Source organism: Globicephala melas, chromosome 8, assembly GCF_963455315.2.
Source record: "Globicephala melas chromosome 8, mGloMel1.2, whole genome shotgun sequence".
Lineage (NCBI taxonomy): Eukaryota > Metazoa > Chordata > Mammalia > Artiodactyla > Delphinidae > Globicephala > Globicephala melas.
Window position 1 is genome coordinate 38,503,107 of NC_083321.1, and position 13,202 is coordinate 38,516,308.

Below are 13,202 nucleotides of genomic sequence, written 5' to 3' on the forward strand. Positions count from 1 at the left end.
TCCCCTGCACTGGAAGGTGGATTCTTAACCACTGGACCACCAGGGAAGTCCCACCACTAGTTTATTCTAAACTCAACCACGTGATTTTTCAGTTTTAGTTGAATTATTAATAAATGAGTTCTTTCAGTCTGTTTGTTTCAGAGTTTAGTTTCTCTGATAAAAGAAATGGTGTCTTAAGTTCTCTAGTCATTGATGCATTATGCATTCATTCAACAACTTTAGTATAAGTTTGAGAGTAGAGGATAAATAAAATAAGAATTCATGCCTGCAATGAAATTATAAATTTGCTAGTCATCTGGTGATAATTAACTGATAAATTGATACATATTATAGCTAAATAGCAGTATTAACTACTTCATGATAGAATTAAAAGAAAATTTATTAATGCAGACAGAAATAACCGTAGGATTGAGGAAGAAAGTTGGTATTTATAAAGGATAAGATGTGTCTAGACACTTATTGATTCCACATAACTGTTAACATAAAAATATATTGTAGTGAATTAGCACTGCCTGGATTTGGGTCCTAATTTCACCACTTGCTAGCTGCTATGAGCTTGGGCAGATTATATGTTTGTATACTAGGGATAATAATAGTAGCTACTTAATAGAATTTCTGAGGATTAAATTAGTTAAAATATTTTGCAATTTTTGAAAATATATGCAATTTTTGCAAATTTTTGCAAAATATATGCAATTTTTGGCATATAGTATCTATATATCTCCAAACACAGGTCAATGTATAGATAGATGTAGATATTTTCTAGAGTTTTAACAAACATTTAACTGCAGTCTTCATAATTTTATTTTTAGTAGTGGCATAATATTCAATCCATGGAGGTACCATAATTTATTTTTCTTTGAGATTCATTTTCATTTTAAAGGAGAATATTGTTGAACTCAAATAATTGTTTTTCCATTTTCTTAGGTTCTTGAATTTTAAGATCAGAAAGCATTTAGATGGGTAGCAGGACTGACTTGTTTTATTTTTGTCTGAGATTTAAATTTAAATTGTAAATGAATGTTAGAAGAAGCCAAGAGCTTTTAAATTAATTCACTTGGGTCTGCAAATGGTATCCAAAAGTTTAACTGAATAGTTTAATTGACCTCTTTTGAAGAATTTTAAAGCAGCTACAGCCTTGTGATCTGCACTGAGTTACTTTATGTTGGGAAATTTTTGGCAGATGGTATACAATCATCATTCAAAAACAAGTTATATTGTCTTTCCCTGCTTGAATTGGGTGAATATTAGCATGGAACATTTCATTTTGAATGAGCATGTTGGAAGTTATTTCCTGCTAAATGTTTGTCATCAAGTGAAGTTTTATTTTCAAAAATTAATGGAGCATGTCAGTGCAGCAGCCTTAGAAAAATAGCTGAGGCACAAGGTTACTTTTGGACAACCGTTTAAGTCCTTTATTATTATCTGAGTATACATGCATAATAATCTTTTGGGAAGCTAAAATACGGTATTTTTTTAAGGCCCAAAACTTTAAAATATGGTATTTAGCTGCTAACAGACAGCTGTTACTGGCTACTTAGAGTTGTATTTACTTTAGCATATACTACTTTGAGTTGGAGCTAGGGATAGAGCAAGCAAATGTATTGGTGATGTATAAAAACATCACCAATTGTATAAAAACACCACAAATGAAATGACTCATTTCTCTTGTCATATATCCATACACTTGTGCCACCTGAAATCCCTTCTCCAAGACTCCAATAGCCTTCATTCCCTCCTGTTAAAACACATGTTAATTAAATTAAGTTCCATGTTTATTAAGCAAGGTGCTTTTAAATGTAGTGGGGAAAAAAAAAATGAACAAACTAGGCTTCCCTGCTTAAGAAGCTTATTTTAGTCTGTCTGGGTAGAGATTTCTGTGTTAATCAAAATACTTTTGGTTATCATGGAAAAAAGTAATTTTAAACGGGCTTACGCAAGGAGAGGGATTTATTGGCTTACATAAATGAAAAGACTGGCCTTAGACATGGGTTGGATCCAGATGTTTAATGTAATAGCTAGAATTTATCTAATTTATCTTAGCTCAGCTTTCTTCTGGCTTGGGTTCATTCTCAGGTAATATCTCCTCAAGCGGTGGCAAAGATGGCCAAAACAGCTCCAGCCTTACATCCTATCAGCTTAGCAACCTCAGTGATAAGCTTCTTTTCCAAATAGTTCCAGAAATTCTGTAGTTAGCTCTGGCCAGACTTGGATCTTCTGGAGTTGGGGTAGGGTCGAGCGGGAGTAAGGATAGTCCAGCTTAATTCAAAGTAGATGAAACAAAAGAAAGATAAGTGGTGTCCAAAAGTTATAGATTCTACTACCAGAAGAAAGGATGCTGAGCATGCAAAAACAGCATACAAAGTAAAGATAAAAATTTTTAGTTGAGCTAAAAAGATAAATTCTGGTAGGAGCTGCTTAAGTAAAGCCTCAGACAGGAGACTGTATTTTGAATTGGGCCCTAAAGGACAAGTAGAATTTTTCTAAGGCAGAGTAAGTAAAGAAAGGACTTTCTAGGTCACTCATTCAAGAAGTTTGGCAGTGAAAGGAGAAAATTAAATTGAAAGCTACTGGAGTCTAAAGGGGAATGTTAGATTTTTTATCCTAAGTATGGAGAAAACTTGAGCATTTTTGTGGTAGAGGAGCAGAAGCAAGTAAAGGAGACATTGATAATACAAAGGAGGCAGTCATTGATAAAGAAGGGGAATTCAATAGGATTAAGGATATAAGTGGAGGAGGCATCCTTAGAAAGGAAAAGGGGCTATTCATTCTCTGAGGATGTGTGAAGGAAGGTAGTAGTGGTAACTGTGGAGGTTAAAACAGAAATTTTCTATTAAATATGTAAGTGACTTCAGTTTTGTTTTCTAAAAGTAAGAAGAAAAGGTGTATGTTATCTACCCATTCCAAAATGATTTTGTGGGTTAGCAGTTTGACTTGAACTCAAGCTGGGTGGTTTCTTCTGCTGGTCTTGCCTTGGGTCACTCAGGTGGCTGTGGTCATCTCAACTGTGGACAGATGGTCTAAGATGGTGTCTGCACTCACATGCTTGGTGGTTGATGCTGGCTGTTGGCTGGATCTCTTTCTCTTTGTGCTCTCTCATCCTATGTGAGCATTTACATGGCAGTGGCTGCACTCAGGTAAGGAAGAGCTGAAGCAGTTGGGCTTCTTATGATAGGCTTAGAACTCTCACAACGTCAATTCTTTCACATTCTGTTGGTCAAGGCAAGTCACAAGGCCGACTGAGATCAAGTAGAGAAATAGACCCCACCTCTTTATGGGAGGAACAACAAAGTTGCATTGCAGAGCGGCTGTATATACGGGAATGGGAAGAATTTGTACCCATTCCCCCCCACCCAACATTTTATTGTGAAAACTTTCAGTCATGAGGCCAAGCTGAAAGAATTTCAAAGTGAATACCCACATATCTACCACCTAGATTCTACTATTAACATTTTCCTATACTTGCTTTATCATTATTTATCCATGTATCATCCCTCTATCAATTTATCTTATGTTTGATGCATTTCAAAATAAATTGTAGATGTTAGTACTTTTCTCTAAGTACTTCATGCATATTTAGCAAGTCAGTATTCAGTTTTTTCTTTTCACAAAACATTTATATACAGTGACGTGTACAGACTTTAAGTGTACATCATACCTAGTTTTGCAGCCTGTCAGGGAAGGGAAAAATTTGGAATAGCTTTTCAGTGCAATGCCTCAGAAACTCAACTGTAGTTGTATAAAAGAATTGCAGATGATGTCTTTCTTGACTGCCTTTCTTCATGTCATCACTAATAACTTTTTCACTTAGTATACCTCAACACTTAGGATTTTCATTTGTGTTACATTAATTTGAATTCACTTTGGAATTTCCCTACATACTTTCATTAAGGATTTATTGAGCACATATTGTAGATAAGCACTGTACTAGAAAAAGGATGTAAACAGGAGCTCTCTTGCTTTATATTCAAACTAGGTGTATCTCAAATCAGATCAGATTAACAGTAGATGCCATTTATTTAATGCTTATGCTTAAGGCCTATGATAGACACTTTTAGTTGCATTGTTTCATTTTTAATTCTTTGTAATTTGGGAAATAGATACTTTCTCATATTTTAAAAGTTAGGAAACTAGGCATGTGGAAAAGTTATCACTTGCCCAAGGCCTTACAGCATCATAAATAAAGGTGATATGACTCCAGAACCCACATTTAGTCCCTGTATCTTATTGATTAGAAGCAGGAAATATGCCCTCTGTTGCACAGTAGATAACTAACCCTTTAATTGGTCATTTTGCTTCATAGGGTAGTCTTGATCTGAATTAAGTGTTTATTTTAAATAGAGGACTATAAATGTTTATTAACTGATCGTGAGAAAGTTTACTAAACTATCTTCTAGTTTATGAATAGATACTTTAGCAATTGGAAAAGGAGAAATTTTAGTATCATAACTATTGATTTAACTGCAGATAATTAGAAGTGTGATCAGAACTATGTGACAGATTCAGCCATAATTTAACCTTTGAGTGCAGTATTACAGTTTCTTATAGCCTTAACACTTATCATATTATTCTAATCTATGTTACAGTATACATTTTTAAAATTTCTAGAATATTATAAGCCCTAAATTTTTTATACGATGATTTGATAAAATAATAGTTACTTGATTTTATTTACTAGGTGTTGAATACTTTTATTGCTAATTGGCTTTTGAGCAATTTTACAAATAGTAAAAGATTGAAACCATTTTGACTTTCTATTTGCATAACAGTAAACTGTGTCTGAACTCTTGAAAATTTGTGACTAGCACTTAAGCCATTTTATGCCGAGAATTCTGCCAGAAGTGCAACTGGTTAATGGCAGCCAGTGTGACAACTGAAGTGACAGCTTCTTGAGTTCATTTACTGTGTTAGCTTTCCTGTTAGGTCAGGGAATGGGATAAAGTCATGTATGTCTAAACATGTCTCTTAACCCAACAGTGTATAAGGTGTTTTAAAAGTGTTCCTTCACCAAGATTTTCCCTATTTCATTTCATTTCGTGGTATGTTTGTAAGTGGCATTAAATCCTAAATCATATGTGGTAGATTACAAACAAAACAAATTCGTGTTTTAAAAATCTAATCGAGTGTTATATTTATTTTTACGTGCAGGTCTTGCTATTTTGGAAGCTACAAGAAAAAAAATAGATTGGAGAAGGTTTGGTCTTTTAAGTGGACATGGCTCAGATATCCAACAACAATGGGTTTAAGCAGTGTTCATCTTCACATCTGGAACCAACAAGAACAAAAGATGTGGGCAAAGAAGAAGCATTACAGATGGAAGCAGAGGCTTTAGCAAAACTGCAAAAGGATAGACGGGTGACCGATAACCAGAGAGGCTGTGAGTGGTCAAGCAGCACCAGACAAAAAGCACAAGTTTATAGCAAACAGGATTATGATCTCATGGTGTTTCCTGAATCAGATACCCAAAAAAGAGCAGTAGATATTGATGTAGAAAAGCTTACCCAAGCTGAACTTGAGAAACTATTGCTGGATGACAGTTTCGAGACTAGAAGAACACCTGTATTGCCAGTTACTCCTGTTCTGAGCCCTTCATTTTCAGCACAGCTGTATCTTAGACCTGCTATTCAGAGAGGACAGTGGCCACCTGGATTATCTGGGCCTTCCAGTTACTCTTTACCTTCTGTTTACCAGTCAACTTACAGTAGTAAACAGACTGTATTCCAAAATGGCTTCAATCCAAGAATGCCTACTTTTCCATCCACAGAACCTATATATTTAAGACTTCCAGGGCAGTCTCCATATTTTTCATATCCTTTGACACCCACCACACCCTTTCATCCACAAGGAAGCTTACCTATCTATCGTCCAGTAGTCAGTCCTGACATGGCAAAGCTGTTTGACAAAATAGCTAGTACATCAGAATTTTTAAAAAATGGAAAAGCAAGGACTGATTTGGAGATAACAAATTCAAAAGCTACTATCAGCAATCTACAGGTGTCTCCAAAGTCTGAAGATATCAGTAAGTTTGACTGGTTAGACTTGGATCCTCTAAGTAAGCCTAAGGTGGACAGTGTAGAGGTATTGGACCATGAAGAAGAGAAAAATATACCAGGTTTGCTAGCAGACGATCCTTGGGATGCTGTTCTTCTTGAAGAGAGATCACCAGCAAGTTGTCACCTTGAAAGAAAGGTGAATGGAAAATCTCTTTCTGGGGCAACAGTAACAAGAAGCCAGTCTTTAAATATTCGAACAACTCAGCCTACAAAAGTCCAGGGCCAAATATCTCAGGTATAGTCTTTTCTTACTCACTTCTCAAACTTAGTGTAACAGAGAATTCATATTTGTGTACATAATTTATTTGGTAAAAGAAATATTTTTTATGTTGAATCTTGTTTTCTTAAGTATACTGTGAATGTTAGATTGTGTGGAAAAGGATTAAATGTGTTTAGGCAAATTAAAAAAAAATTTTTTAAATTAAAAATTAAAAAAAAAATTTTGGCTGTGGTGGGTCTTTGTTGCTGCATGTGGGCTTTCTCTAGTTGCGGTGAGCAGGGACTACTCTTTGTCACAGTGCACAGGCTTCTCATTGTGATGGCTTCTCTTGTTGCAGAGCATGGGCTCTAGGCACGCAGGCTTCAGTAGTTGCAATGTGTGGGCTCAGTAGTTGTGGCATGTGGGCCCTAGAGTGCACGGGCTTCGGTAGTTGCGGCTCATGGGCTAAGTAGTTGTGGTGCGCAGGCTCTAGGGCGTGCGGGCTTCAGTAGTTGCGGCACGAGGGTTCAGTAGTTGTGTCTTGTGGGCATAGTTGCTCTGCGGCATGTGGGATCTTCCCAGACCTGGGATTGAACCCGTGTCCCCTGCAGATTCTTAACCACTGCGCCACCAGGGAAGTCCCAGGCAGATTGAAAAATTGCTTACTATTAATATTATCTTTTCTAGGATTGTGGATTTTGAAAACCTATAATCAAGGATCTGGCTTTCACTCATAGGCATTAAAAATAATTTTTATCTGTCTCTCCTTGTCCATTCATTATATGTGGTCCTACTTTCTTTTCCTTATTGCCTTTATTTTTCAGGGTAAATAAGGAATTTTGGTTTTTAACCCCATTATAGAAATTCTCATGTATATTGTTTTGTTGTTTTTAACCATGAATGAATGAATGAGTAGAAGAAAGGGAGGGAGGGAGGAGGGAAGGAAGGAAGTGAGGGAGGGAGGAAGGAAGGAAGGAAGGAAGGCCCCAGAGAGATGGGAGAAAAGCCATTTAAAGGACTCTCTTTAAACACCTGTATTGATATAAATGAAGAAAAGAACTGTAGTCTATATAGCATAGTTGCTGAGTTCATATAGTCTTACTGTCTGGAAAAATTAGTTAAGGGTGCCTGGGACAGGATGTCTTCTCTTAGAAGAGAAGCAGCAGGGTTTAGACTTTTCCTTTCCATAGATAGTATACCACTGAAGATTTGTATTTTGCTCTTATGGTATCTGTGGATTCTAGGAATGTTTAAGCCTCATTCTTACCTTAATGTGAATCATATCATTCAGCTAATTAGATCAGCATTTGGCTACTGTTTAGGCACTGAGATTCAACTAGCATTTAGGGGAGGATAAGCAAATTTTGCATGATTTGGATGGGTTTATGTTGAATTGTTGATTCTTAAAAACCATTTTAGATGTCTTGGGAGAAAAAAGCAGATATTAAGAAGGTTAAGAAAAAAGGATGAGGATTTCTTTGGATAACACAATCAGAACCCAGAAAAATCTTAACCAGTGCAGTGTTTTCCAAATGTATTTTGGCTACCGCTCCCCACTAAGAAATACCTGTTATTAAGGTCTCTTAAGCTTTTCAGTACTGTTTACAAATTTAGTAACAGAATTTCTTAACACCTTTCAATTTAAAAGTCACAGGTTAATTTCACAGCTTAAATTGGAATCATAAATATTTATTCTAATGTCATATTATTTACTCTTAATATTCTGTGTCATCTTGTCATGATTTTTGTCTTTGTATTTACAAATAACAGTCATTTCCTAAAGTATTTGAAAGGAGAAGGGAAAACTTTAAGCCAAATCAGGAAGTGTGGGCGGGGGGCTTATACCTAGTAGTGGAGCTGCTGGTTATTCTGTGCTTAGCTTTTTGAGGAACCAGCAAACTCTTTTCCATAGTGGCTGCATCATTTTACATTCCCCCCAGCAATGTATGAGAGTTCCATTTCTTCACATGCTTGCCAACACTTGTTATTTGACAGTTTTTTGGATTATAGCCGTCCTGATGGATGTGAAGTGATATCTCATTGTGATTTTGATTTTGATTTCTCTGTTGACTAGTAGTGTTGAGTATCTTTTCATATGATTATTGGCCACTTCTGTATCTTTTTCGAAGAAATGTCTATTTGTCATTTGCCCATTTTAAAAATTGGGTTGTTCATAGCTTTATTCATAATAGCCAAAAAGTGAAACAACCCAAAATGTCCATCAGCTGATGAATGGGTAAAAGCAAAAGCGGTATGTCTGTACAATGGAATATTATTCACCCATACAAAGGAATGAAGCCCTGATATATGCTGCAACATGGATGAACCTTGAAAACATTGTAAGTGAAAGAAGCCAGACACAAAAAAACATGTATGATTCAATTTATATGATATGTCCAGAAAAGGCAAATCCATAGAGAAAGAAAGCAGATTAGTGTTTGTTGGGGGGGTTGGAGGAAAGAGGGAATGGGGAATGGTTGCTTAATGGGTACAGGGATCTTTTTGGGGGGGGGTGATGAAAGTGTTCTGGAATTAGAACATTTCAGTGTTCTTACCATAGTGGTGATGGTCACATACCATTATGAATGTACTGTGAGCCAACAAATTGTACATTTTTAAATGGTTAATATGGCAGTTTTTATGTTCTATGAACTTTACCTCATTTTTTTTTTTTTTTTTTAAAGGAAGACACTGGTCCCCCTGATCCTCCCATCTTGCTCAGGCCAGGTTACTGCCGGATTCACATTTGGGTCAGTGTTCCAATAGAGAGATCCCTCTCTAACTGTGGATCTCCTTTTTATGGATTTAGCATGAAGGCATGGTGTTTGACACCGTGTAGTCTGGATTAGGGGTATCAGAAGTAGTTTGGGAAGGGCAGCTGCCAGTAACTGGAGATCTCAGGAGCTAGGGAAAGTTGCAGTCTCTGCTATCAGGGAAAAAGAAGCCCCTGGTCCTAAAGGGAGCTGAGTTTAGGCTCAGCCCTCCCACTGGTAGAAGGCAGAGCCCCTGATTGTCCAGGCAACCCAGAGTGAGCATCCAGGTCACTTTCAAATAATACTCCTGCTCCTTGCATCACACCTTCATGGGTATGCATTTGCACCTCTACAATATATGCATTGTAGCCACAATACATAGGTTATCTTGAATTTAATAAAATATTTATAAATGACTTTGGTTTATTTCATTATCTCTGGATCTCTAATTCTAACTTTCCCAGCAGTGGAAATTCATTTATTCACTAAGGGAAATAGATTATTCCAGATGAGCTGAAATTACCATTCCAGGTGAACTCTGGTTATCATCTTAAACTAGTTGAGGTTTCTGGGTCTACCAGAATTACTTGCTATCAATGATCCAAGACTGGACTCAGAACCTAAGAGCTACATGCTTTTTATCTGTGCTGTAAATGTTCAAACTGAACTCTTTTTTTTAATAATCACTGAGACAATAGAGAGTTCCTAAGAATCCTATGAGATCAGAGTGACCCATACCTATTTCACAGTTGAAGAAACTGAAATGTGAAGAAGTTAAGGAATTATTAATTTTTTCATGTAATAATGGTATTGTAATTAGTTAAATGAACTCGTATTTTAGAGATATTTAAGATGATAACCACAGTTATCTAGTCTAACCAACTTTATTTCATGAATGAAGAAACTTAGATCCAGAGGGTGACTTATCTCCAATTAATATTTTCTTCTTCAGTTTCTTTGTAACTTAAAACCTGTGGCATAGATTGCCAGTGCTTTTGCTGCAAAACACTTGCTTCCTTTCCCTGTTGCCCTCTATAGTTTAGACTGGTCTCTTCTGGTTCAACCGATGTTTTCTCCACCCCTTCCTTTGGTGGGGGCAGGGCTGTGATACTCATTTATATCCCTTTCATTGTCTCTCTGCATACATCTTTTCCTACTCATTTTTAATATTTGTCACAGTATCATCTTGATATTTTCCCTATTTGGGGTACTTTCAGAAATCATCTTGCAGGACTGATGAGGATAGGTAGTTTCCTAAAGATAAGAAAAGAATTCCCCTAACAAGATCTGGGAAATCAGATCACATGGGAGTTGCAGAGAATTACTGCTTGTTCAAACTCCAGGAATCAGGCTTCTAGGCAAGTTTTAGCAGAAACATGTTCTTAGATTTTGTTTAAAGTACAGGGGGAAGGATCAAGGAGTAATCAAATTGGTTGCGAGAGACATGAGTCAAAGCCAGGTAAGCAAAAATAACATGACTTGATCAGCTGATCAATCAGAGACGGGAGCTAGATTACTACAGTGTACATGAGTAGCTTTACTAAATGGCACAGTGTCTGAATTGAGGTGGCTTAGGCTCCTTAAAGGAGTTTAACTGTGGCATGGCTGAGGAGGTATGTAGTTGTTGATCATTCTGTTATACTCTGCTCTTTTATTTTTTTTATTTTTTAATAAATTTATTTATTTATTTTTAGCTGCGTTGGGTCTTCGCTGCTGTGCGCGGGCTTTCTCTGGTTGCGGCTAGCGGGGGCTACTCTTCGTTGTGGTGCGCAGGCTTCTCATTGCGGTGGTTTCTTTTGTTGCAGAGCACGGGCTCTAGGCACGCAGGCTCAGTAGTTGTGGCTCGCGGGCTCTAGAGTGCAGGCTCAGTAGTTGTGGCACATGGGCTTAGTTGCTCCATGGCATGTGGGATCTTCCCGGACCAGGGCTCGAACCCGTGTCCCCTGCATTGGCAGGCGGATTCTTAACCACTGTGCCACCAGGGAAGTCCCCTCTGCTCTTTTAAAACCCCATGTAATAATTATGTTTGAGCACCACATTCTAAAAGGGACCAGTGGTAGACTAGAGTGTGTCTTGAGAAGACTACAGTGTTCAGGATCTAGAAGCTATGCTATTTAAGGAACTGTTGAAAAGATTGGAGATATTTTGCCTGAAGAAGCAAATATTAATTGGAGCTAATTCACACTCTGAATCTGAGTTTCTTCATCTATAATATAAAGTTAGTTGGACTAGATAATTTCTGAGATCCTTTCAGGAATAATATTTAAAGTTTGGAAAGTTGCCCTGTAAAAGAGGAAGTTGACTTTTTTTCTTTTAAAGTTTTATGTTTGGGACATAGGTTCTCAAAGCAGTTCAGGAAGTAGAATACCTGAAAATCATGGTATTCTTGTAAAACAAAGGTGAAATAGTTATGTTCTAAGTTTTCCAATACATTAAGTGCGTTGCTTTGTGCAAATTACATGGTACGTTGTACTAGATTTTGTTTTTGTTTTTGCGGTACGCGGGCCTCTCACTGTTGTGGCCTCTCCCGTTGCGGAGCACAGGCTCCGGACGCGCAGGCTCAGCGGCCATGGCTCACGAGCCCAGCTGCTCTGCGGCATGTGGGATCTTCCCGGACCGGGGCACGAACCCGTGCCCCCTGCATCGGCATGCGGACTCTCAACCACTGCGCCACCAGGGAAGCCCTGTGCTAGATTTTAATAGACAAGTGGTAGCAGGTGTAAAAGTTAAAATAACCTTTCATAGAAAGCTTAAAATTACACAAGTCCTAGTTGTTTATATTTTTCTCTATGAATTAAGAAATTCAGTTTAGTAACTTAGTTTTAAAATTCATTGTCCCAAAAAGTAGAACAAGGACCAATGGGGAATAAAACTCAAAGAGGCAGATATACAGTTAAATATCAATAAAGGAACTTATAAATAGCCATTTGGTAATGGTTCCTCTCAGGTGGTCAATGCATAGTTATTGGAGGTCTTTAATCAGAGGTTTAGTGTGCACTTGTTACAAATGCTATAAAAGGATTTTTATTTTCAAAGAAAAGTTCTAAGCCCTTTTATTAACACTAAAATTTCATCATTTTGTTTGTGTACAAGAAGATAAAGTTTGGTTTGATTTAGACCAAAAGGGGGAGGTAAACAGAACACTAATAATAGGCTGATTTAAGAAGTCTGTGACACAAACATTGGCGTGGAACTTTTAATTTTTCACACACCATTCATCTCTATTTAAAAACTTTTCCCTGAGGTTCATATTTTTTGTTGGGAAATAAGATTGCAATGCCTATTCTTTATAATTACATTACATACTTAAGTGTTCATTTCCTGTAAGAATTTTATGCTTTGTGGTAAAAACTCTGAAGGGTATTTTTCTTCTCACTCAGCAGTCTTACTTCCTATTTCCTTCTAGTGTCTTTTGTCCATAATAATCTAAATACTTTAGTTCAAATTTTTGTTTTCAAAACCAGGAAAAGGCATAGTACTTAAAACTGTCTTCTGGCAATTTAAGTTTAAATCACACTTTTAGTTAATAGCTATAATTTAGCTACTTTGAATAGATCCCAAAGATTTTAGTAGTGAATGAAATTATTTTCATAGAAATGGTTTTGCAAAGTTCTGTGGCTATTGACTTTTTCTAAAAGTTGATTATATTAACACTATAAACATGTATATCCCCATTAGCACAATGTCTAACGTTAATTCTAAAGAAGAGGTAAAGTTGAATAAAATGTGGTTTTTCATTGTCTAGCTGAATATAGTACATTAGTTGAGTAGATTACTGAAGTCTCTATAAAATTTTGGTAACGAAGTAACCAACTTTGTTCTGAAAAGCATCTGATAAAATGTTTATATTTAATGCTTAAAATACATTTATTGAAAACTTGGTGTTCCATCTAATTTCTGGGGTAAGATGGCATGAACCTGGGAGTTGTTTAGGTGTAAAGCTTTCCCATATTCTTTTTTTTTTTGGACATGGTTTCATTTTTTTTTTTAATTAATTAATTTTTGGCTGGGTTGGGTCTTCATTTCTGTGCGAGGGCTTTCTCTAGTTGCGGCAAGCGGGGGCCACTCTTCATCGCGGTGCGCGGGCCTCTCTCTGTCGCAGCCTCTCTAGTTGCGGAGCACAAGCTCCAGACGCGCAGGGCTCAGTAGTTGTGGCTCACGGGCCTAAATGCTCTGCAGCATGTGGGAGGATCCTCC

General features: G+C 37.0%; 1 protein-coding gene across 2 annotated transcripts in view; it reads left to right on the forward strand.

Moving 5' to 3' along the window:
• The window catches only part of PIK3C2A (phosphatidylinositol-4-phosphate 3-kinase catalytic subunit type 2 alpha), a 104,636-nt gene that overhangs the window by 23,850 nt on the left and 67,584 nt on the right, over positions 1 to 13,202 (forward strand). For both annotated transcript variants that reach the window (XM_030831493.2, XM_030831494.2), the window contains exon 2: positions 5,149 to 6,288. In XM_030831493.2, the coding sequence (XP_030687353.1) occupies positions 5,215 to 6,288 (1,074 nt within the window). In that variant the 5' untranslated portion in view covers positions 5,149 to 5,214. The remainder of the gene's footprint in view (positions 1 to 5,148; positions 6,289 to 13,202) is intronic.